Here is a 26,051-nt window from a genome sequence, read left to right as displayed (position 1 = left end):
GAAGGAACCCATCACAGTTTTATTTTTCCTTAGATAAATTTTTATATAGAATATATTACAGTCAGAGTTCTCAGCTTTTAATCAAAAGAGAAGTTATTGCAATTTTACCCAGTGAATCTAACGGTAGAAGTAAAACATTCTAGAAAGCTGTCTTTAAAAAAGAGAAAAAGAAAAACCCGAACAAAGAAAGTACATGAGTAAGTCACACTGCTCGGGATACAAATTATCCAAAGGGTACAAGAGAGAACCATAGTGGCTAAGGGAGCACAAAATCAAGGAAGAAGCCAACGATGAGTGTAACATTACTGCAAGCCTGTCATTTCCTAGCAATTTTGGCTTCCTGGACGAAATGCTTCTGCTCTGTCTTTATTTTTTACTTTTTGAATCAGTAACTTAAAATGCAGTGTAAAAGGATGAGTTAATTTCTGGCTTTTGCTCATGGTATGTGTAGGGGGAACTTCAGCCCCGCCTCAATTCATGGAGCTTGTGGGCGACTTTCTCCAGTTCGGCTTCTATTGCTGCCAGGCTTTCCAACTCCTGATCCTAAAACATCAGAAATAAAAATGAGGTAATTACACAGCATAATGTCAGCCCTTAAGTCTCTTTCTTTGCATTGACCAATCAAAGAACTTATGGTATTTATCTGGGCCTGGCAGGCGAAGCAAGGGGAGAGACAGTGTTATCTACTAGATAACACACTGGAAGTCAAGAGATGAGGTTCTATTCCCAGTTCAGCCAGTGGCCTACTGTGTGATCTTGGTCAAGTCATATCACCCCTTTGTGCCTCTCTTTAGACTATGAGCTTCTCGGGGCAGAGACAATCTCCTACAATGTGGGGCTGACCTAGCACGTTAGGGCCTGACTCTTGATCAGAACCTCTAGATCAGAGGTCCGCAATCTGTGGGGCATGCCCATTTGGGGGTGTGCGGTGGTGGCCTGGGGCAGCCACCGTTGGAGGCATGGAGGGAGCACTACTCAGTTCCGTTCCCAGGGCCCCACTTGCGGCTACTGGCCCCACACCCAGGTCCCCGTTGGCGACTCCTCTCCTAGGGCTCTGCTTCCAGCTATGGCTGCCAGCCTCAGGCACCACTCCCACCCCCGTCCCCAGCTATGGCTCCAACCTCTGCACCCTTACCCATGCCCACATCTCCCCCCTTCCGAGAGCTCCTGGCTCTGCGGGCACCAGGGGGGCACAGACGGGGTAACTAGGGGCTCAAGGTAAAATGTTGGGGGACCACTGCTCTAGGTGCTTCTGTAATAGAAATATCAATGTGTGTGTGTGGGATTTTTGGGTGGTGTGGACATTTACCCATTGGACACCTCCCCAAGCCCTTTAGCTGCATTTTGCATAAACTATTTTTGGCTGTGGCTTCAGGCAAGTGGAAATCATCCCACCCATTCCCTTTTTTCCTGAAAATGAAGTATTTCAATTAAGAATGAGGTGTGCCATGCTCCTAGCACCTCCATCTGTGCTGTGGGAGTGTCTCACTGCTCTCGGAGATCGAAGGAAAGGCAGGTATTTACAAGGCGTTGACGCTGGAGTTCTGAAGCATCCAGCTGAGCAGAGGAGAGCAGAAGCTGTTGTTTGGGGGGGATTAATCTCTTTAAAATCGAGCTGGGTTGTTCAGAGAAGCTATAAACAAGCTGGATATTGTTACTATTCATGTGCTATACATCCTAGCACAACACTTCTCTCATTCTGAAACATAACCCCAATCTAGACGCACGTGGAGAATAAGCTGGGTTTAATCATTCTGGGCACTTTGGTGATGCTTTATATTTTCAAAGGAGATATGATACATGAATCAGTTTTCACACCTTTGTGAGCTAGGTAAGCAGTACCCCTACTCTGAAAGAAGGACCCTGAGAGACGGAGGGTGGGATTCACAAAAGCACCTAACTCCCATTTAAATCAAAATGCCTAAATACCTGCATGAATCCCACCCCGAGAGGCAATGTGAATTTCACAGGACCACGCTGTAAGACCAAGCTGTGCTCCTTCAACACAAATCAAGAACATTTTAATCCATGGGAAATTGATGCAAATGAGAATCTTATTTACAGCACTCATCACATTAAGTTCTGCAGTACTTGCCCTGTAGAAATTAAGCCTTCTGTCCTGTTGTTGGTAAGTAGTATTGGGCCCCTTACATGCTCAAATTCGTTATCTCCGGGTGCCTTAGCAGATTTGGGTTCGATTCCTGGCTCTACTGTACCCTTCCTGAGTAAGCATGGACATGCTAAATCCCAGGCATAACCCTTAACCACCTTACCCTTCCTTTCATCCTTATTTGCTACTGATTTAACACTTCTTACTATAGTGACATGCACTTTATAATAATACAAAAACCAACCCCTCACATTAACAGACTTTTTAGGGTATTGAAACAACTGTTTGTACTTATAAAACAAAACAGAAAACCCACCTGCATTACACCACAAATGTGCTTTCATTGCTACACAGCACAAGCGGCGTGCCTTGCCTCCTTGTACATAAATAGCACTTTATGAAACAGCAATCTCTCTCCCAGCATTTATCTGCCTAGCTAACTGTGTGTGTACAAGCAGAGCACTTGCTACGCCTAGTTTGCATTTATGACCTGTGTACAAGAAGTTAAGAGATCACAGGGAAGAAATCAGTATACCCCATGAACAACTCTTTTGAAAATGTGCTCTAAAATTGCTAATGATTTTTCTAAAGTTGCTCTTCTGTATTCACAGTTGCTCCTTTACCTGAGCATATTTTTGTTAGTAATTTAAATACACAGATTAAGCCGCCATAACTATGGTGCTGGTCCAAATTCCAGTCTGTCCTGAAATCCTGTTTTTTGCTACAAAAATGTAAATTTCAGAGTAGCAGCCGTGTTAGTCTGTATCTGCAAAAAGAAAAGGAGGACTTGTGGCACCTTAGAGACTAACCAATTTATTAATAAAAATGTAAATGTATTTCAACAACAGGGCTTTAAATCAGCCAGCTAATTTGGTACATGTGTCACTGACCATGGCCTCATAAGCACAGACACTGATCATCTGCAAAAAGTGAACGAGGCATGAAGCAACACCAAAGCACAACTCTGCACCAACTGAGGTAAAAAAAAAAGGGGGGGCTCCACTAAGTAGAAGGGTCTTGTCCTTGTTCGAGTCAGGGGGTGTGTGGGTGGGTGAGAGAGAGACACACACACGCATATAATTATACATGGTCATGCAAATGGCTAATGCTCCGGCTGGAGCAGCAGCAGGTAAAGAGCATGTTAAACCTCCGCTGTTAAAAAGTCAAGCTTACCCTAGCTCTTGTTTTCAGTATTATGAAAACAGCAGTGGCTCCCCATTGGACATCTACAGCTTGACCTATCCTATTGGAATCCAGGAAGTGGGCAGACGGAAGCCCGCCCACTGCTAAAGGACCTCCCCCAAGCCTAAGTGGGGATCCACATGACCTGGAAGCCAAATGATTCTGGGGGACAACTAATGAGCTAACAGGGACAGGAGTGTGGTTAAAGGGTCAAACGAAGGGAACCTGACTGGGACACCGAGCAGAGAACCCCAGCCAGCACCCACTGCTCCTCGAAGGCATCAAGGGAGCCAGCGGATGCGGCCCAGAGGAACTTTGCCCGGATGCGTGAGTGGACGGAGGATCGGAAATAGGCCCCACAGTCATAGGAGACCCCCATCGGCCAACCTCCTCTCCCCAGTTTTATAGATGGCCATTTTAGCCAGGGCTAGGAGGAGGTTGACCAGGGGGTCCCATGATTTTGTGGGGCCACGGATAGGGAGTGCATAGATAAGAAGGTGAGGGGAAAAGTGCAACCAAAAACGTAACAGGATGTCTAAGAGGAGCCAGAATAGGGGCTGCAATCTGGTGCACTCCAGGTACACGTGCGCCAGGGTCTCCCTCATGCCGCAAAAGGGGCAGATGTCCAGGATGGGGGTGAACCGCACCAAGTACACACCCGTGCTCACGGCTCCGTGAAGGAGTCACTAACTGATATCCCCAGCAGGCCTTGGGACCAGGGTGGAATATAGGCTGGCACACCAGGGCTCCTCACCCTCCAGAGGTGGCAGAAGGTCCTGCCACTTTGTGTCGGGGTGGGATGCAAGGATGAGGATGTGAAGGATGTGGAGCATGAGCGTGAATAGATGGTTCGTCAGTGTGGTCTGGAAATGAACCGGCTGCAAATCATGCAGACAGTTCACAGTGAAGGGACGGGGGGAACTGGTCGGGTCCACGGGGCAGGGACCCAAGGGAAAGGTCTGGAGGGTCTGGGGTGGGTGAGGTGTGCCCCCTCACAGGACCCAGTCGAGGTAGGCCCGAGCAGCGAGCGGTAAAGTGGCCCTCCCCTCCTGAAGTATGCGCTGGGGAGTATGAGGTCTGGAAAGCCCCATATGCCGCGCAAGCGTCAGGGGATCCAGCCAGTCTCCCCGGTTGTAGTCCAGGAGGTCTCCGACTCTAGTGACTTCTGCCAGGACCAAACTCTGGTGCACTGGGGGGACTCTGCCACCTACACACAGAGCTGGGGGTTGTGTAGCAGGGGCTCTGCGAGGAGATCTGCCCCCTCAGTGGCCGTCACGGACCTGGTCGCTGAAAACAGTTTCCAGGTCCGGAGGAGGTCCTGGTAGAAGACTGGCAGCCCGGAGAGGTCTTGTGGAAGACCTCTCAGATGGAGATAAAGGAGCTGCCAGTCGTATCCGAGTCCTCGGACGTAGCGCAGGAAGGCCGTACTCTCCACGCCGGACTACCTGCACCATAAAGGAGTCTCTGCAGTGCCTGGAGGCAGAAGACATGGACCTGACTGCATTGGCACTTCAGGCCCTGCCCTGCCCTCCCTCCTCCAGGGGCAGGTGGAGGACCCCTGCAGAGACCCAGTGTACTCCTGGCCAAAAGAACTCCAGAATTGCTGTCCAGAGGTTGGCCAAGAAGCCCGGGGCTGGGACCAGGGTGTTGAGCCGGTACCAGAGCATGGACAGGGGTTCTCAAACTTCATTGCACCACGACCCCCTTCTGATAACAAAAATTACTACATGAGCCTGGGGGGGTGGAGTGGGGAGGGATACTGAAGCCTGAGCCTGCCAGAGCCCAAGCCCCACCACCTCATGTAGGGCGACCAAAGGCCAAGGGTTTCAGCACCAGCTGGGGGGATGGGGCTGTAACTTGAGCCCTTCCACCCAGGACTGAAGCCCTTGGGCTATGGCTTTGGCCTGAGTTGTGGGGCTTAGGTTTCAGCTTCTGCCCTAGCAAGTCTAATGCCACCTCTGGTGACTCCATTAAAATGAGATCCTGAACCACTGACCTATGGTAAAAATTATCTGCAATAAGTACCACCATGGGGGGGGGCTCCTGTAAGGCTTTTCTCCCCACCCCTCATCCCAGCTCCTCACCACCAGCTCTACACACCTCCCTGGTGCCTGGTACATTACATTCCAACCCTTACATTGGGGGCCGGTCCCTTTCCTGGTTGCCAAAGTAGGGTCTGCCAGGTTTGTCCATGGGGGCGGGGGTGCAGGAGCATCCTTGTGACTGGGGGGGGGGGGAGAGTCTGTCAGTCCTGCCCCCTACCCCACCTCCCAGCTGGGGGAGGGAGGCAGGTGCACTTTCAGGAGACGGTCCCCATAGGTGGGTGCTGGATCCTGGGGAGTGTTCCCTATCGGGGGGGGGGGGGGTGTGCGGGGGGGGGGAAAGGGTGTCTGTCATTCCCTCCCTAGGACAGGGGTGTGGGATCATATGGGATGCCCTCCCCAAGCTGGGATGCAGGTGGCGCCCTATGGGGTGTGGTGATCAGCACAGGGGCAATCTGTGTCCCTCCCTGGGCAGGGGGACAGGATCTGGGGGGAGGTGGGTTCCCTCAGGGGTGCAGGGGTATCCCTGGAGTGTGAGGAGGTCTGTCAATCAGTAAATCCTAAAGTCTGACCTATCTCTGTTAGTACTAGTATTAATCTCCCTGCTCGCCTCCCCCCATATAGAAGTTAAACTACACCTATGATGTTACCTCATGTATCTGAGCAGGGCACAGTGAGGGTAGCCTCTTGCTTGTTGAGCTAAAGTCAATGGCTTATCTTCCCTCATCTACTCGTATCTTGGTGAAAGTTGGTACTGTTGGCTTGTTGCCTCTTCCAAGAGTTGTCTCGTCCTACCCCCAACACCACCTAGTCAGTGGCGATTTCCAAACTAAGATGCCCCATTCTGAGACAGCCAACTTGCAAAAAGAGAAATTCTTCTGCTGGTTCCAGAACGATGGACCAGGCTAACTGGTGTGAAGGGGGTTTGGTCGCATCTAAGACTGGTTCAAAAACAGGAGCAGATCAGGCTCCCTGCAAGCACAAAGGCATTGGACCTGGTTCTGTGTGCAAACCTGGTGCTCAGAGTGACTAATGTGCCAGGATTTCAGTGGGGCTGAAGGACAGTGTGTAAATTAGTGCCAGTTTTATAAACTCACAGAGTGATCAAAGAAGTGGCTCCTGCTGTGATGCTTTTCCTCCTGCCCTGTGCTACCAGGGCAGCTGAGTCTTTGTGGGACACGAGTGGCTTGAAGAGAATTTATATGTAAAATTACTTGGCATCTTTCTGGTCATAGAGTGACAGTCTAACAGTGGAATCTCTTTAGTTTACAACATGCTCCAAGAACAGTGTGAACATACACTCCTAGTTCAATATGGGAGGGGAGAAGATCATCTTCCGAAGCCTCAGGTACTAGGCTCTTGCTGGAGCCAGGATACCTTACGATCCTATGGTCTGACCCAACATCGAGATCAGACAATCAGCTCTGTAGTTGCCAAGTCCAGGGTTGAGCTGAGAAGCAGTACAGACCAGAGGGAGGAAAAGAAATGGTAAGATGCTATAAAAGCACCTTGTCCTCTCCACAATTCTTGGCTCCTTCCTGGCATTTTGTGGGGGAGACTCCCTGTGCTGGGGGTGTTTCCTATGGACTACCTCCACCAGCTTTCCACCTGCTGGATGCTGCTGGACTAATGTTACAGTGGATGGAGTTCAATGGATAATCAGGACCCTGATGGACTCTAAAGCTGATCAAAAAACTAAATAAAACTCTTCCTTCTTCACAGAAGAAACTGAAATCCTGTGGCAAGGGGCTCTGTCTGGCAGTAGATCACTCCTACTGAGCCATCACATTTGCAATATTGCTCAATTGAATCACAACTTCTAATCATTCTGCCTGGTTTATCCTTCAGGTGCTCAGAATGGCTCATTGGCCACAGACCTTCCAGTCAGTGACATGCTAGAGTTTTGACATACAAGTAGTTATACAATAGCAAACAGCCATTTACATTGTGCTGGTTTAAATGCAAAATCATGCATCCTGCTATTCATAGGCCAGCCTGACTCCAGCTATAGTGATGAAACTGCTAGGGCTTTGAATAAGTGACAATTAAAGGCCTTAAATAGAAATGAAGGGAGGAAGAAAGTGATTACGTGGTGGTGGTGTTTAGCAATCATGTCCCTTGCAGACTCTCTCAACCCGTAGAGCTCTGGGTAATGTGACAGCTTGTCTCTTTCATCAACAGAAAAGTTGGTCCAACAAAAGATAATATTTCTGAGACAAGCTGGGTGAAGTACTAAAGATTAGTTAAAAGAAAAAGGAGGACTTGTGGCACTTTAAAGACTAACAAATTTATTTGAGCATAAGCTTTCATGAGCTGTGTAGCTCACGAAAGCTTATGCTCAAATAAATTTGTTAGTCTCTCTGGTGCCACAAGTCCTCCTGTTCTTTTTGCAGATACAGACTAACATGGCTGCTACTCTGAAAGCAAAGGTTAGTCATCCTGCTGCCAAGATGCGTGTGAATGTACTTGACTGACACATGCAACTACAGTAAGTGTAGTTGCAGCTATGCTTTTATTGGGGTGTTTTTTGCACATGGATCTAGGCCTCTTGTTTTTGTTTTTTAAGTTTGGCCCTAAAAGTCTGGATCAGCACCTAGCACAATGTGGCTGGGGCCTCTAGGTGCTTTACCATACAAATAGTAAAAACAACCCTGAACTGAGAAAGGATCACAGACTAACAAAACACAGCTACCTGACTAACACTGGGCATAATAAAGTAACGGTGTGGAACCTTCCTAAACCTCTCAGTGCACTTTTGATACCCTGCAAATGACTGGATGATTGTGTGTATTTTTAAATGCATGCACAGGTGTCACACCAACCTCTGTTCTTCTGTTAGCGCTTCCTTCTTCATCCTTCTTTTCTTCAGGCATGGCGGCAAATGGAAACCCTGCTTCGCTGCTGTCCTCCTTTGCGTGATGTTTCCATGACCTTCTCCTATCCTCTTCTGGGTTATGGAAGTCATACTTGTGGGACCTGAAGGACATTTTCATGGACCTATCTGGGTCTTCGCTGCTGTCGTATTCCTCCATGCGCTTCTTGGATGTCAGCTGCTTGGCCAGCTCATCCATTTTGTTCCATCTCTTGGAGTCTTCCCACGCTCTGGAGGGCTCCTCCTCCACTTCCTCACTTTTGACATCCCTGGGGTGGAAGGTGTCCTCTGCCTGCATTGCTTCGTCCTCTAACCCATGCCTCCCTCCTTTCAGTCCATGGGATTTCTCTTCTTCCGAGCTCTTCAAACCTTGGCCAAAGCCCAAAGCATCTTTGTTATCTGAACCATTTATTGAGCAAACAATGAAATGGTGTTTAGATTAGTTAGACCCAGTCTTTGCACCAAGCCTGATTTCTTACTGAATTACTCTATGTGAACTGACTGACATGCTGAAGCAACAGATTCATGGATTTTAGGGCCAGAAGGGACCACTATGAATGTCAAATCTGACCTCTTGTATACAACACAGGTCACATGAACATACAGCTAGGCTTGCAGGAGAAGACACATATGCACTGCAATACTGACGACAAAGAGACTGGAGTTAATAGTAGTCAAGAAACTTCTAAAAAGCCTGAGAAGCTGCAATAAATTATGTAAAAGCTTTTTGAAAAACTCAGACACATCATAAGGCTCAGAGTGAAGTAAATGATGGGCAGATTTACAACAGTATTTTGGTGTCTAAAGATGCAGATGGGCCTAGTGGGATTTATGTATAACTGCTGGTTGGAGTTATGCCTCTAACATGCTTAGGTGCATTTGGAAATCCCACTAGGTGCCTACCTGCACTTTTAGGCCTCTAAATACCTTTGTGAAACTGGCCTGGAGCTCTCTGTTTGTCAAACAGCACAAAATGAATGAGATGGTTGGGACATCATGTGGAATACATACCACCTTCCCTGGGAGTCTCCTCGGTCTCATCCTCAGCTGAGCCAAGTATCCTATCTGCTTCGGTAGGCTGCTCATCTTCCAGGGTGCTTCTCCTGGCATCCTCTTCTGCAGTATGCTCTTGTAGGGTCTCCTCTTCCACTTCTCGGCTCTCTTCCTGGCCTTTTTTGGAAATCTGCTTCTTCTCTCCCTGAAGCTCCTGACTTCTGTTGGTCTCTTCAGGCTGCTCCTCTTCAGCCTCTTGGAGCTTGTGCTCAGCAAGCTCATTCTCTGTGAGGTTGTCATTGATGTGGTTGTCTAAAGCATCTTCCCTTGGCGATTCTTCAGCCTCGCTGACCTCGTTGCTGTCAGATTCCTCTGCATTCTCCTTGTCGTCTTCAGGGCCGGCTTCATGCAGTCTTAGCTCCCTCTCTTCCAGGCTGTTTTCCTCATCCTCCTTGGACTCCTCCCTCTCACTGTTCTGCTGGCTTCTCTCTGCCGCCAGCTCAGCAAACGAGGCTGTGGGCTTCTCCACAGCAATTTCCCTTGATTTATCTGTAGTGGCAACATGGCAAAAACAGAACCTCTCTTTAGAAGTCTATTTCACAAGTTGAGGTGGCTTCTTACTTATCAAAGGGCTCAACTCCAAACAAAAAACAAAAAAACTTATGTTTCACTTTAAGCAGATGAGTAAATCCATCCTGTTAATGCATTTAACTATATGTTGAACTTTAACCATGCGAGTAGGCCCAATGAGGTCTACTGTACTGAATCATGGGTGGAATTAAAGATAAACATGTGCTTAAACCGACCCACTATTCGGTATAGTAGACTTCAATGAGCCTACTCGCATGCTTAGTTAAGTATGTGCATAAGTGCTTTGCTGAAGCAGAGCCTATATTACTACCTAGTCTCAGATGATAAACTATCAATAGCATTTAAGATTAAATAGAAAATCTCTTAGAATTATCATCATGCTTTACATTTATATAGCACTTTACATGATCAAAGTCCTGTGCAAAGACTGGCTAATTCCTACTCACAACAGAAAGGGAAGTCTTATTCCCACTTTATAAAGATGGGATTAGTATGACTGGGCCAAGGCTGCTCAGCCAGTCAGGGGCAGCTACGGTTGGCCAAATGGTTTTTTATTTATTTATTTTTTGTTGTTCACAATGGGGCCTGATCTCAGGAGGGGCGTAGGCAGTACTCGACTGCAAAAATGTCAATCATATTTTCAGAGCAAAAGAGGAAGAGACAAGGGAGGTGAGAAAACTAGAAAAGAGGTAAAAGGAAACAGACGTAAAGAGAGAGAAAATGGAATGAAGCAATGCTAAAAAAAGCTTAAGGTGAGTAAGTTGTCATTAAAGTATTCAAGCTCCTACATTATAGCTTATATTCCTGGCAGAAAAGTGGCACTGAAATGACTGGCAGCTGTCCCAGCGGGTGAGAGGGTCAGGGCCAAGAATCTTCAGACTGATACTCCCCTTGGGGTTGGAAGAGTGGACATACCAGCAGTTTAATTTTTTCCAATTTGGTTTAAATGAAAGGCTGATGGCTGGATCCCGCTCCCACTGAGTGCAGTGGAAGCAGAAGCAAGCCTTGATGACGGGGAGCTTCCTGTCCCCTCAGTTTTGTTTGAATATACTAGACTTTGTAACAACCTCAACTGAGATGGTCATTTACCATAAACAAGTGACAGCCATGGGCGCTTCACTGCAGAATGCAACAGTGGAATAACAAAGCATGGTAAATACCAATAGCTCTTCAAGAAACGATACTCGCAAAGTTAGATTGTGACATGATCTTACTTTGGAATCCATTCTGTATTGAACTATATTTGCAGCAAACTAATCCCACACAGGCACTACCTTCTTCTGATATGGAAAAGAGAAGGCACTGAGCTAGAGAGAATGACCTAAAGTCTCCTTTTACTTCCATGGGGGCAACTCCAGTTAACCAACAGGATTGGACTGGGGGAAAATAATCACAGCTGGGTTTGGTCTGTTTTAGGACCCTACATTTTCTATGCATCCAAAACTCCCATTGACTTCAAGAGATACATTACCTGACCATTAGTGTTGTAGGTTCTCAGATACAATGGTGATTGGTGTCGCATAAAAATCTAGTCTGATACAGAGAGCTAATGAGATAGACCCTAACCTCTTTAATATTCCATCACATCTTTCGTCGTAGGACTCACCTGTCACTCATTTTAATACTGAAAATGGCAAATCAGTATCTGTTATGATTTAGAATTTTTCCAGTAATTATGGCTGCAAAATGAAATGTTTAAGCCATTAACTAATTGCAAAGCAAACCCAAGGTCGCTAGTCTATTTCAGCAACAAAAAAAGGGCTAAAATGTGAAGTACATTGTATGCATCAAGGCTGTTTGAAAGAACATCCCTGTTTACTGCACTACATGGATTTCCTGGGGGGTTAGGCTGACACTAACCTCTTTGCATGTTCTTGTCATTCTGGCTTTCAAGGACTTCCGAAAGTTCATCTTCAAAGCCACTGTTTTTCTTCTGCTGCCAGGTTCTTTCATTGGCCCCTGTGTCAAATTGGGAGGGGGTCAAAAAGCAACATTCCCCACTATAGTTTAAAGAATTGTGTTGGGAAAACTGTTTCAGTACATTAATATTAAACTCTGACACTAAGAAGCTGGAACAAGAAAAATGCATTAGCTAGGAGCTACGTGAACCAATTGTATTAACGATGCTTCAGCAACGTGCAAGCCAGATAACCCCTAAGCAAACAGACATTTAATGGGAAGAGACATTTGGAAAGCTGTAATGCTGAAGGAGACTTAGGGGTGAAAGGGGACAGAGAAGTAGATGTTGAATTGCAGGGAGGCCTCAGTCTAGCAAAGCACTTATGTGCTTATTTTAAGTATCTGAATAGTCCCACAGAAGCCTTGCCCTTCTCCGAGTTACCCACTTCCACCATCATACAAGAGCACCCAGTACATGCGCACCTGTTTCCTTCCCAGTGCTTGCTGTCCCTCACTTGCCCCTCTCCCATGCATGCTTCTCTCCCCTGTGATGTATCAGCTGCCACCAGAGGCACCGTATGCCTGAGCCTGCCAGTGAGACGATAAATAGGGATTCCTTCACACAGGGTGTTTTACAACTCATGCCATTGAAGAAGAGCAGCAAGGAGTGGCATTTACTATGACCTATTCTTTGTATTACATATAGTGCCCAGAAGTCTCAGCCTCCCCAAGATCACAGTCCCCTTGTGCAAGGGGCCATACAAACACTTAGTCCTTACTTCAAAGAGATTCCAATCCATATAGACAAGGAGGACAAAGGGTGGGAGAAAGTCTGATTACCCTCATTTTACAGATGGGGATGTGAGGCTCAGAGACATGATGTGACTTGCCAAGTGGAGAAAGAGTGGTCAGGAAGTCTAATGCAAACCCAGGAACTGATCCCAGGATTCCTGAGGCCCAGCCAGTGCCTGAGTCACAAATCATACCATCCCCCAGCTTGTCTACAGTGCGGTTTATCAGAACCACCACCTTCCTTTCCAGGCATGCCTTTCCAATCCCAAATCAGCCCCTGCTGCCAAATCTTTGTTGAGGGAAACAGTCCAGCTTTTTCAGACCAATCCTTCCCCACTCCTAAGAAAAGGCAAAACAATTTGAGGTATGGGCTCTTCCAGACCAATTTACCTAAGCCCCAGCCAGATGAATGGAAGAGGGAGGGAGGAGAGCACTTTCCATGGCTAGTGTTTCCCCTCCCCTTCCTCCCACTGTTTCCCTATTCTGCAAGAACCATTTTCCACTAGAGATCCATGAGCTACATTTGGCGCTGAGCCCAGTAGTCCGGGGCGGGAGGGAGGCAAGCATGTGATGGCATAATTACAAGATAGGGGGCAGGGGAAGAAAGGAAGTGCCTTTAGCTAGCTTAACTTGCATTATTTTAAACATGGCCTCATTTTGTGAGTGAAAGGAAAGACTCCCATGGAGAACATGTGCTCAGTGTCACTGTGCAGGGGTAGCTCTAGTTGAGCGTAACAATGGCTCACCCTATACAACAGCTCCAAAGAGTGCATGAGCCTTTAATAGGGGTTTGGTCAAACCGTGGGGAATGGCTCTGTGCCGGGTAAATGAGGGCCAGAGGGACTGAGTCACCTAACCCAGCTGGTCAGGGTGTCCATGCAGCTGGACTGTTGCTGCTGCTACTGGGCAATCAGTGGAGGTAGCCTATTACTCCCCTTCACAAGTAGGGATTTGGGCCAGTGGATCAGCATTTTGTAGGGACCCATTAGTCCTGCTCCTGGCTCATGCACATCCCTTCTCTTTGGTGAGCTCTGGCTGAGAATTCTGTGGTAGGCAGGATGGGCAGGTCAGTGCTGCTTTTGCCCCCTCTGCAGAGTTGAAACTTTGCTTTTAAGCTGCTTTGGGGCCCACATGGGGTTGGTTTGTGTCTGAATGTAACTGAGAAATTTTAATGCGCCAGATACTTTTCCTAATCTCTTGACCTTCCACTCTCCTTTTTGTTTGGTCTCCCCCTGTCTGCTGACTTCCTGGTTTCTCTTCTGAGGTTAGTTCATGTTATTCCTGGTCATACAAACCATCACATAGCTACATTGCTACTTCTTACTGGGGCTGTGTGAAACACTGGCAATGAAATTCCAGAGCATCACTGTTCAGTATCCCTTAATGACAGGGAATGAATGAATACAAGAGTTAGATGCTGCTTCTGTTCCTGCTGTGTTGACTTGAGCTCAGACCCTAATGTGGTACAACACTTGTACCTAAGAGTGGGAGCAGGAAGTATCTTTTCATCCATACAGGTAATGTGCAGAGAAGGGGGAACTGATCAGCCCTATGTGCATGACTTAAATTCTGCTTTGTGGCTGCGTGGGAGGACAGAGGCAGAGTGACAGCCGTGCCTGCTCTGCACTACTCAGGAGTGTGTGTGTTCAAGGTCACAGACAGAACCAGGAGCAGAACTCAGATTACCCAGAGGCTCTGGTTCTGTGGTTGAGCCCAGTTGCAGAGGACAATGATGTGGGTGGTTTGGGGAGAGGCCACAGAATCCACTGGCCCCCAACGTTCTATGCGACGGGTGCAGAGAACATGAAGCTCCAGAGGGAACAGCATTGCAAGGCCCCAGCATGGCCCCAGGTTGGGGCTGATGGATTTCAACACTCCTGCTTGCACACCAGCAGATTACCCAAGTGCTTTGGGCTCTCTGTTGCTGACTCTCATTTCTCCCTACCTGCTGTTCAGAGCCTTAAATATTAATTTGTATCCCTCTTAAGTCCTCCAGTCTAAATTATGACTAAAATATACAGCATTTAACAGGGGAAAAGACTCCCACTGACTTCTATGAGCTTTGGCTCTGGATCTTATACTTCATAATCAGCAGACATTGATTTGGTCAAAGTTCAATTGTATTTCTAACTATAAAGGTTGTTTTAGTTTAAAAAAGCCCAAGTGTTTCTCTTAGGTATCTGCTATCCATAAAAGGGTTGGCTCTCTTGGGTAAGTTAGAGTAAGTTATACTGATGTAAACCTGAAGTAATTTAATTGGCTTCAGTGGAGTCAATCTGGATGTATACAGGTGTAACTGAGGGCACAATTTGACCCTCTGAGTTGATGGTCTTTGTTAGACACCCGGATAGAAAAGTTTTCAGTTTTGTAAAGTTATCTGTAGTACATTTATATGACTCAGAAATAATGTACATTGAATTAAAAAAATTGCCAGGGGCTATAATCATTTATTAAAACCCTCCTGCCACTTTAATTGTCGCAGAACTATACCTTGAACTGCAAGTTCTTGAAGCTCCTTCAGTAAATTTTGATGACGGAGGATTGAAATGATCCTTTCATCTGCAACAGAAGATTCTTGTTATAGGTTTTCTACAGCAAAGCAAACGTTCTGTTCACGTGCTCCTTTAGCTAGTTCATTTACTGAATTTGCTCTTAATTGCAGACCCATCAAACATCAATTCAATTAAAGAATTATGACTAGGTTTTTAATTTCATGCAAGTGACCCTGGACTTCAGCTTCAGTACAATCAATGCTAGGACTACAGCACAAGAGCTTCACTGCCAAAGGTTAAAGTCTCTAAATTGGTGGATAGATTTTTCATAACAGATACTTTTCCATGGTCTCCTGAAATACTGAGTGTCTCTCCGTACCTCCTCTGAGAGTTTCTAGGCATTCCTGGCTGATTGGAAGCGGGCTTGGCTTTGAGAGAGTATCAGAAATGACCTCTACAATGCACTTCATCACCTAGAAAGATACAAACATACAGATTAAAATCTCTCTCATCTTGGCTTTATTTATTACCCAAGCTAAGTGAAAAAGATCATAGGGCAAATCCTACAAACATTTATATTCCACATACATATACTAGTTCCACAGTAGGTAGATTGGGAGTTTGTTCTCCCAGTCTCAGAATACAAGGGGGCAATCAATGGAATTAAAAAGGTGTGAAATAAAATAAAAGTAGATTCTTCTGAATACAACGTGTTAACCTGAGGAACTCACAGCCACAGGAAGTCTTTGGGGCCAATAATTTAGCAATATTCTAAAAGGGATTGGACATTTATATGAATATCAAAGATATCCAAAGTTATAATTAATAATAACAAATCTAGGAAGTACTGTTAACACTTGTACTCCTTGTACTAAGCCAATTGCTAACTAGTAGAGTCCAGGATGAGACCTGTGTGGGGAGCAGCTTGTCCCTCAGTTGCCTACCGTTGGGTTCTTACACGTTCCTATGAAACATCTGGTATTGGCCACTAGCAGAGACAGGATACAGGAGTAACAGTCTGAGCTGCGACTGTAATATTGCTACTTATAGATGATTTGGTTCTGATCCTGTTTGGCCATTCTTCTGTTCCTGTGTTTCTCTGTTCCCATTTACATCCATGGGAATGAGAAGAGAATTTTGCACCATTTCTGTATCACTGATTTGTTGAACAGAAATGAGACAATGGGCTTGACTCTCCTCTCACACAAGACCTCCACTGGTGTCTCTGGACTGACATCTGATGAATATTGATGTGAGAAGAGAATCTAGGCTGAAGATTTCAAAAGACAAGTGCAACAAATGTGCTGCGTGCCTGTGAGTCCATTGCACATGGAAACCTCCCCTCCACCCCGCAACATCTGAGTACACGGTAGTACATTTGTGTTTGAATTAAGTGACTGGGAAAATGAGGAATGACAGCATTGGTTTGAATCCAGCAGTGTTTATGCTAGTGCACAGACCTCTTCTGCAGTCTTTACTTGTGAAAATTTCTTATTCCTTTAAATTTCCCAGATATAGATTGGGGGACAATCTCCATCCAAGAATATTAAAGGAGTGGCACATGAAATTGCAAGCCCAATAGCAAGGATTTGTAATGAATCTGTAAACTTGGGGTTCATACCCTATGACTGGAAAATTGCTAGCATAGTACCTATTTTTAAGAAAGGGGGAAAAAATGTGATCTGGAAAATTATAGGCCCATTAATTTGACCTCAATTGTATGCCAGATCTTGGAACAAATTTTGAAAGAGAAAGTAGTTAAGGACATAGAGGTACATGGTAATTGGGATAAACTACAACAGGGTTTTACAAAAGGCAGATTGTGCCAGACCAACCTGATCTCTTTGAGAAGCTTCCTGATTTTTTTAGACAAAGGAAATGCAGTAGATCTCATCTACCTGGATTTCAGTAAGGCATTTGATACACATGGGAAATTATTAGTTAAATTGGAGAGGTGGGGATTAATAGGAGAACTGAAAGGTAAGGAACTGGTTAAAGGGGAGACTATAACAGGCCATATTGAAAGATGAATTAGCAGGCTGGAGAGAGGTTACAAGTGGAGTTCCTCAGGGACTGGTCCTGGGACCAAACTTATTTAACATTTTTATTGATGACCTTGGCACAAAAAGTGGGAGTGTGCTAATAAAATGTGCAGATGACAAAGTTGGGAGGTTTTGCCAGTACAGAGGAGGACCGGAATATCATTCAAGAAGATCTGGAGGACCTTGAAAACTGGAATAATAGAAATGGGATGAAATTTAATAGTGCAAAGTGCAAAGTCATGCACTTAGGGACGAACAATAAGAAGTTTTGCTATAAACTGGTGACATATCAGTCGGAAGCGACAGAAGAGGAGAATGACCTGGGTGTACTGGTTGATCACAGGATGACGATGAGCCACCAATGTGATACGGCAGTGAAAAAGGCTAATGCAGTTCTAGGATGCATCAGGCGAGGTATTTTCAGGAGAGATAGGGAAGTGTTATTGCCATTATACAAGGCCCTGGTAAGACCTCAGCCGGAATACTGTGTACAGTTCTGGTCTCCCATGTTTAAGAAAGATGAATTCAAACTGGAACAGGTGCAGAGAAGGGCTACTAGGATGATCAGAGGAATGGAAAACCCTAACTTGAGAGGAAACACAAGGAGTTTGATTTGTTTAACCTAACCAAATGAAGGCTATGGGCAGCTACGACTGCTCTCTATAAATACATCAGAGGGATAAATACCAGGGAGGAAGAGGAGTTATTTAAGTTAAGCACCAGTGCTGACACGAGAATAAATGGATATAAACTGGCCATCAATAAATTTAGGCTTGAAATTAGGTGAAGGTTTCTAACCATTAGAGGAGTGAAGTTCTGGAACAGCCTTCCAAGGGGCACAGTGGGGGCAAAAAAAACCTAACTGGCTTCAAGACTGAGCTTGATAAAATTAATGGAGGGGATGGTATGATGAGATTGCAAATGGGCCACCTCCCATTGTAGGCAATGGCTAGTAGCCAATACCCCCAAACGCCATAGAGGGATACTAGATGGAGAAGACTGAGTTACTACAGCGAATTCTTTCCCAGGTGTCTGGCTGGTGGGTCTTGCCAACATGTGCAGGGTTCAACTTATTACCATATTTGGGGTTGGAAAAGAATTTTCCCCCAGGTCAGACTGACAGAGACCCTGGAAGTATTTGCCTTCCTCTGCAGCACAGGGCATGGGTCACTTTGCTAGTTTAAACTAGAATAAATGGTAAATTCTCTGTAACTTGAAGTCTTTAAACCATGATTTGAGGACTTTGGTAATTCAACCAGAGGTTATGGGTCTATTATAGGAGGAGGTGGGTGAGGTTCTGTTGTCTGCAATGTGCGGGAGGTCAGATTAGATCTGGGGGTCCCACAAAGTAGTTTTTGGTGGCCTCAGTGTGCAGCCACCAACTCTTGCTGGTGGCCATTCTGATAATTTTTCCTAAAATATGTACTTAACTTTAGGAAAAACAATATAAACATATACATGTCCAAATTATTGTAATTTATGTGGGTTTTTTTTGCAGACTCAATAATAAAATAATGTACAATTGTCTATTCTTTACTAGACCTAAACAGAATAGAAAAACAAATAAGGTGCTTTGCACATTCTTGTCTTTTTGGTTGTTGTTTCTTTTGGGGTTTTTTGGTTGGGGTTTTTTATAGACTTGCTACAAAAAGTCTGCTGCTGTGAAAAGTGATACTTGTATGTTAATATCACTTTTCACAGCCTCCCAGCTAGCTACTACGTCTGCTGTGAAAAGTGATATTAATAAACATATAAATATCACATTTCACAACAGATTTACTCAGCCCTGGCAAGCCCAGGGACAAATTAAACCCTGGATGGGGAGCTGAAGGAGGCAGCAGGGGCCCAGAGTGATGGGGGGGATGACCCCAAGGCTGGTGCCTGCTGCCACACTGCTGGCAGCCCAAGCTCAAAGCCCTGTAGCCAGATACCAGGGTCCGAGTCTGATGCCTGTGGCTGTATCCCGGGGCCTGCCACTGCGCAGCTGAAGCCAGGATCTGGAGAAGCCAGTGGGGACTGCGGGTAATGGGTAGGGCCCTACCAAATTCATGGCCAAGAAAAACATGTCACATACCATGAAATCTGGTCTCCCCCTGTGACATCTGGTCTTGTGTGTGCTTTTACCCTATACTATACAGATTTCACAGGGGAGACCAGCGTTTCTCAAGCTGGGGGTCCTGACCCAAGAGAGTGGCAGGGAGGTTACAGTTATTTTAGGGGGGGGGGGTCATGGTATTGCCACCCTTCCTTCTGCACTGCTGCCTTCAGAGCTGGGCGGCCGGAGAGCGGTGGCTGACTGAGGACCAGCTCTGCAGGCAGCAGCACAGAGTAAGGGTGGCAATACTCTGCTTTCAGAGCTGGGCTCCTGGCCAGCAGCTGCCGCTCTCCAGCTGCCCAGCTCTGAAGGCAGCGCCGCTGCCAGAAGCAGTGCAGAAGGAAGGGTAGCGGCACCACAACCCTCCCCCCACACCAATAACTTTGTGTCTTGCTCACAACTCTCGTAAGGGTCAGGACCCCTACAATTACAACACCGTGACACTTCAGATTTAAATAGCTGAAATCACCAAATTTATGATTTTTAAAATCCCATGACTGTGAAATTGACCAAAATGGTAGGGCCCCAGTAACGGGGGAGGGGTGGTGAGCCTAGGGCTGGAGCCCACTGCCATGTGACCAGGAGCCAGGGCCAGAGGTGGCAGCAGGGGCCAGGGTGGAAGGGGGAAGACTTGAGCCTGGGGCTGGACCCGGCCACCACCTGGCTGGGGGATGGAGTCCTGGGGCCTGGAGACAGAGCCTGAAGCTCTGCAGCTAGAACCCAAAGCCCCGCAGCTGGAGCCTGCCACCTCCCACCCCGGGGGGGGGGAAGCCTGATCTCACCACCGCTGGGAATGGGGAGCGGAACTCAGTGGCTGCCTGCTCCTCCAGTGTTTATGTCTCCAAAAGGGGCAGGGCCCAACCCCTGTTGGCAGCCCCATGGGAGGGGCTGCCGCTTCTCTCCTCCCTCCACCACCCAATCACCACCCAGGAGGCTGTGGCCACAAGGAAAGCCCCTGGTAGCCACATTTGAGAACTATTGGACTAGATGGTCATGGATGATTCTTTTTGGCCTTAAAGAATATGAGTCTATAAGTCTGTATCATTTATAAGGCAGCTTGTAAAGCACATTGGGGTGAGAACTGCCAACAGAAGAAAAGACATTGTAACCGGGTCTCAAATCAAAGAAAAGAAAATAATTAATCCTTGAGAAAAATGTATGGTAATGTTCTAAATGAATGCTCATCTCTTTATAGCCTGAACTTCTTTTCAATTTCAGCAGGCTGGCCTTTTAAGAGTCTTAGCCTCTTAAACTGTACTACTCACAAGAGATTCACAACATTGTGGTTGCATGGTAAGTTAACACTAGTCAGCAATTTCTGGGTGCCAACAGTGTCGCTTGTTCAAGCAATCAGATGTATTCATTTATCAGATAAGATGGTTGAACGGTTCACAATTTGTAACTAGCTAATTTATTTCAACCATTTGATTTTGCAGATTAAAGGGATTTCAGAAAGGGATAACGAAATATCTTCTTGTAAATACCTTCACTGTTTGTACAGATTGCTTGGTTTATTAATAATAAAGACTAGAAACATTACCAGAAACATCTAACATAACGAAAATAAAAGAACTTCTACGCTTCCTTTGGTATCATTCTCCTATATGACAAGCAATCCATTAATATTAATTTTAGGTGTGCTAAAACACATCACGCACCCATTAAACAAGACAAAGAGGCAGATTCCGATACCCTTTCTCATGCCGAGTAGCACCTTACTCCATGAGTCGTCCCATTTAAATCAATAGGACCTGTGGAGTAAGGTGTTTCTGATATTTTTAATTATATTGAGAATCTGGCCCAAAGAAATGCTATAAATAAATATTTTGTGGTTATATATCATCATTTTCTACCATCTGACTGTTATATTTTATGTCCCAAAGGAACCTAACATGTGATTTACACTCACACATATTTTATACTTGTGCACATGCCTGAGATTCACTTCACTCACCACGGAAATGCTGCCACCTCTGGGTGGAACTTGGCAGCTATTAATGCAACAATTGTGTAGTTCTCACTCAGGCAAACTCTCATTGATTCCACTGATTGTTTTGCCTGAGTAAGGTCTGCAGGTTCAGGCTCTAATACTCCACTGTGACATTACATTCTCCATAGATCTATTCTAAGTAAGATCATGGAATTCAACTCTGAAAAGGTCCCATCCTGCTGTATCTACACAGAATAAAATCCCATTGAAGGGTTCAGGCCCTTAGAAGGAGTGGAACAAAAGATGAAACCCTTTGAAATATTTTCAGCAACAATAAAGGCCTTTAAGTGGGAAATACTGGCCTTCTGGGGCCCTGGAACTGATGAAGAACCAGGAGTATTTCAAATGTTTGAAGAAGTTATGGTCAGACTCTCAGTGGAAGTCATTTTGTAGTATGAAAACATACCTAGCTTTCAGGGCTCAGACTCCCATTGCCCCAACCTGCACGTGCGAAAATTTTACTCCACCTCTCAGCCAACATCAAGAACGGGGAACACAGGGCAAGATGGCAGGCAGAATCCTACAGAGGATGCTTTGTGCTGAAAGCTCAGAGTCTTGCACCATGGGCAGGTTGACGAGGTTTCTATTTACTCTGTAACTTAAACTAGAATTTTGCATGGCTCATACTAGTGTGTTGGTAGCCTAATTACTCAAGGGCTTGATCCAATTCTTTCTAATGTTAATAGAAAGACCCCCCCACTGAAATAGTTGGAGCTGGACCAGGTCCCATTACAGGAGTTGGAATTGTGAACAGACAGCTCTTGGGGAATAATTCAGACTTGGTGTAACTCCACTGACTTCCACACAGTCACACCTACTTACACAAATACTGGATTTAGCCCTTTAATCAAACCCTTGGAAAATGGGCACTTCACACAGATGGTGCACTTAACTTTGGGGAAGCCATCACAAAGCAGACTCAGAAAATCACCAGTTATAGTAGAGGGGAAATTATGGGTTTAATAGGCTTCCTCAGATGGCAACCACTGAAGCAGTCTGTACAGAAGAGAAAAATGTTCTGCTCCTTACCTACCCATGTAATCTTTTACAATTACAGTCATTTGAGCCAGCAAGAAAGACTCAGACAATAACAAATGCCTTGCTGCTTTCATGAGCCATCAGCTTAGCTCATGACATTGCTAGCAGGCTAGGAGTTCTAAACAAAACAGCTCTCCAGGTTCCAGTCTGTAGACAAAGGAGGGGGAGTTTTTTCTTGTAGTACTTACACTGTAAGTAACTGGGATGATGAATGATGGAGTGCAAGGGAGCTAGCATGGAGATTGACAGGAGCTTTTTCCCCCACTGTAAGGAAAAGGGAAAGAGCCTTTTGTGGCTTATCCTTGAGAGACGATTTTGATGAACAAACACGTTCAACAGGCAGAGGATGAGGACTGGCATTTCTGCTCCTTTAGCAATCATCAGAGAAGTGTAATTAGCTAAAAGAAAAGGAGTACTTGTGGCACCTTAGAGACGAACCAATTTATTTGAGCATGAGCTTTCGTGAGCTACAGCTCACTTCACGAAAGCTTATGCTCAAATACATCGGTTAGTCTCTAAGGTGCCACAGGTACTCCTTTTCTTTTTGCAAATACAGACTAACACGGCTGTTACTCTGAAACGTAATTAGCTAGTTTGAGAGAGAAGTTTGAAAAGGTACACACTTGCAAGAATAAGGTTAGAGAATTTTTGACTACACCTCTCTATAGGTTGGTAGGTAGATGTCTGTGCACAAATAGGTAGGCAATTATACACACATGTATAAGTATACATGCATATGTGAGTATGTATATATATGCATGTATGAGGTTGTGAAGGCTAGGACTATAACAGGGTTTAAAAGAGAACTGGATAAATTCATGGAGGTTAAATCCATTAATGGCTATTAGCCAGGATGGGTAAGGAATGGTGTCCCTTGCCTCTGTTGTCAGAGGGTGGAGATGGATGGCAGGAGAGAGATCACTTGATCATTACCTGTTAGGTTCACTCCCTCTGGGGCTCCTGGTATTGGCCACTGTCGGTAGACAGGATACTGGACTGGATGGACCTTTGGTCCGACCCAGTATGGCCATTCTTATGTTACATATTTGCACACACATTTATATCTCTCTGTTATGCACACATACATACATGTGGGTGTGCATACAGAAAGATTGGCTAAGCAAATCAAGATACCTGAAGAAAGATTTACAGCCAGAAAAAAGTGAGCCCTCTAAACATGCAGGTGTGCACCTGCATAAAGTCTTTACATTTGCAACAAAGATGGCTAACAATGTGTTTATAATTAGTCAAATACAATGTAACTAGAAAGCTAGTTCCTTGACCATTCACACTCTCCTTTGTCTGTTGCTGAACTTCTCAGGGGATTGACAAAAAAACAAAACCAAACCAAAACAGTTTGAATTATGCATAAAATGCAAATCCAGAAAGAGGAGCAGATAATGCAGCTAGAAAAATCTTTGCCCTAATAAGAAATGGTTCATACTTCCCTATTAACATTTCAAGTATTATTTCCAATAATGCTTCTAGACAGATAGAAGAGAGCGAGGTCCCTCAGGTTTCTTGAATGAGCAGCAAGAGAGACATCAGCACTGATATTTTTAACAACACCGTCTCAGAGCTTACCTTAGCATCCCCTTTAGTCACTGGATTGGTTACCGGGAGGGAAAGGACTGTAAAATCAAAAGAAGGAAAGGGTACCTGGTTAGTCTCCGTTTCCTGGCACATTTCCAGCGAGCCGGGGCACAGCTGGGGAAAGGCAGGCAGAGCGCTCCAGCGGTGTCGAGAATGTTTTAGCAGCAAGGCGGAACCTTGGGCTTGATTTTCGACCATAAACCACACCAGCTTATTAACAGTGGGCTTCACCAATCAGCAGTACTCGGGCGGACTCTAGCAATAGGGCTTGGGTTTCTCCCTTAGAGGTCGACTTAAACAGTCCCCCCCTTAAGCGAAGCAGGCGGGACTGCAGGCGAGATTTTTATCTGGCCAAACCTTTGGCAATGATCAGCCTCATGTGGCTGAGCCTGTGCAGAGTTCTTCCCAGGCCAAGCCTCATGAAATCAAGCCGCTCCCCGGTAGCCAGTACCTGTCCGGCTCCGAGTTAGGGGCTAGAGACCGATCGCATTGCTCCTAGCTACAGAGAGAGGGGCGATAGTTGCCTTTGCAGAGCAACGGAGGGGCGAGCTGGCGGCTCGATGCGGCTTTCTAAAGTCCCCGCAGGCGGAGATGACCTTGCAGGTGGACGTGCAGCAGGGACGTATTCAGGGCACTTTCATTTCCCACCCACGCAGAGGCTTGTCTCAGCCCCCCCGAGACAAGAAGACACCCTTGGATGCCTGCGACCAGGCAAGGCTGCGGGGGGCAGCGCTGGCTAGACCCAGCTCCCCCGTTCCGCCTTTGCGGCTGGCTCGGACGACCCTCGGCTGCCCCAGCGGAGGGGCGCTGTCCTCGGTGCTGAAAGGACAGTCACTGCGGAAGAGCGTCCCCGGCCACCTCCCTCGGCCCGGGGCCCGCTACGGTCCCGAGCCCGGGGCGCCCCCCCGGCCCCACACCTACCCTGCACCGCCAGCAGCAGGACAGCGAAGCCTCCCCTGCAGCCCATGGCGCCGGAGTGAAGGCGGGCCGGGGGCGGGCGGGGGCGACGCGCTCCTCCCCTCTGGGGCGGCCGGGCTAAGGGCGAGCAGGTGACGCGGGGCTCTGACCCGGCGCGGGATTAGCTCGGGTGCGTGTCTCCGCCTCTCCCCAGAGCACCTCGCGTCCCCGGTGCCTTTGCCGAAGATCCCGACAGGGCACTGCAGCAGCAGCCCCCTCCTTTATATACCCCGGGCCTCAGAAATGGCGGCAGGAGACGCGGCACCGCCCCTCCGCCCGCCCACCGCCAGCCCCTGCTTAGCCGGGCATTGGCGGCGCCCAGGCACGGGCGCCCTGCGGCTCGCCCACCCCCCGCCTGCCCGCGCAGGCGGCCGCTCTTCAGTCGGGGGCCCCCTCGCCTCCCACCCGGCGGGCTCAGGCAGGCAGGGAGCGTGTGAGCTGGTCGCAGCTTTTACTTTTGGCAACGAGCATAGGAGAGCTGGATCAAAGTCACCCCTTGGACAGGGCCCGGGCGGGGGGGAGGAAGGGAGGGTTATTCAAGGACTAGTGGACTGGTGCTCAAACTTTTTGTCTTGGAGACCCCTTTGACACAGCAAGCCTCTGAGTGTGACCCTCCCTTAGACATTAAAAATGGGGGGGGGGAGTCATTTAATTTAACAGGGGCTCAGGGGGTTGACAGCTAGCCTCAGGGGGTTGACAGCTGGCAACCCCCCTGTAACCACTTCAGGGGTCACGACCCCCAGTTTGAGAACCCCTGGCCCAGTGGAATGATTCAAGTTTACAGCCATCTTTCCAGTGGAGCTGAGGGGTCACTTCTTGTGCTGGAAGACACCCCATATAACATGCAGCCTTGGCCCTTGGGGGCCAAACAGCCAGTCTGGGCAGACAAAGGCTGTCAGGATTGTCATTCTGCAAGAAGACATGTCATCTAGCTACTATTTGTTCAGCACAGTCCACAGCCTAACGACCTATGGTATTATCCCCGTTGCTAACTTGTCTCCAAAACTGGAGCAAGTAAGCCTCGCTGATTATTACAAGTTTGGCTGATAAAAGTAATAGTGTTGACACAATAGACTTCTGCAAGGCTTTGATGTGGTACCACACAACATTTTGATTAAAAAATTAGAATGCTATGAAGTTAGCATGATACACATTATGTGGATTAAAAACTGGCTAAGTGATAGGTCTCACAATGTAATTGTATGTGGGGCATCAACACTGTGTGTGTGTGTTTCTAGTGGGGTCTTGCACAGATTGGTTCTTGGTCCTATGCTATTTAACATCTTTGTCAATGACCTAGATGAAAACAAAATTATCACTGATAAAGTTTGCTGACACAAAAACTGTGGGATTGGTAAATAAT

At 46.6% G+C, this 26,051-nt stretch overlaps 1 protein-coding gene across 2 annotated transcripts; it reads right to left on the bottom strand.

The window, feature by feature from the left end:
• CHGA (chromogranin A) lies at positions 1 to 24,917 on the bottom strand. Of its 2 annotated transcripts, none has more exons than XM_048854707.2 (8): positions 24,653 to 24,917; positions 23,723 to 23,769; positions 15,353 to 15,446; positions 14,972 to 15,040; positions 11,651 to 11,749; positions 9,218 to 9,748; positions 8,157 to 8,575; positions 1 to 543 (listed from the first exon to the last, which is right to left on the bottom strand). In XM_048854707.2, the coding sequence occupies exons 1-8, from the start codon at positions 24,696 to 24,698 to the stop codon at positions 460 to 462; spliced, it is 1,389 nt and encodes a 462-aa protein (XP_048710664.2). In that variant the 5' UTR covers positions 24,699 to 24,917; the 3' UTR covers positions 1 to 459. The 2 variants fall into 2 exon arrangements, with proteins under 2 accessions (XP_048710664.2, XP_048710663.2); XM_048854706.2 differs by having other exon boundaries at positions 8,157 to 8,605; positions 24,653 to 24,915.
• Between the last annotated feature and the right edge of the window lie 1,134 nt (positions 24,918 to 26,051).

Source organism: Caretta caretta, chromosome 6 (genome assembly GCF_965140235.1).
Source record: "Caretta caretta isolate rCarCar2 chromosome 6, rCarCar1.hap1, whole genome shotgun sequence".
Classification (NCBI taxonomy): Eukaryota; Metazoa; Chordata; order Testudines; family Cheloniidae; genus Caretta; species Caretta caretta.
The sequence above is the reverse complement of the archived record's forward strand: the minus strand, read 5'-3'. Positions and strand labels throughout refer to the sequence as shown.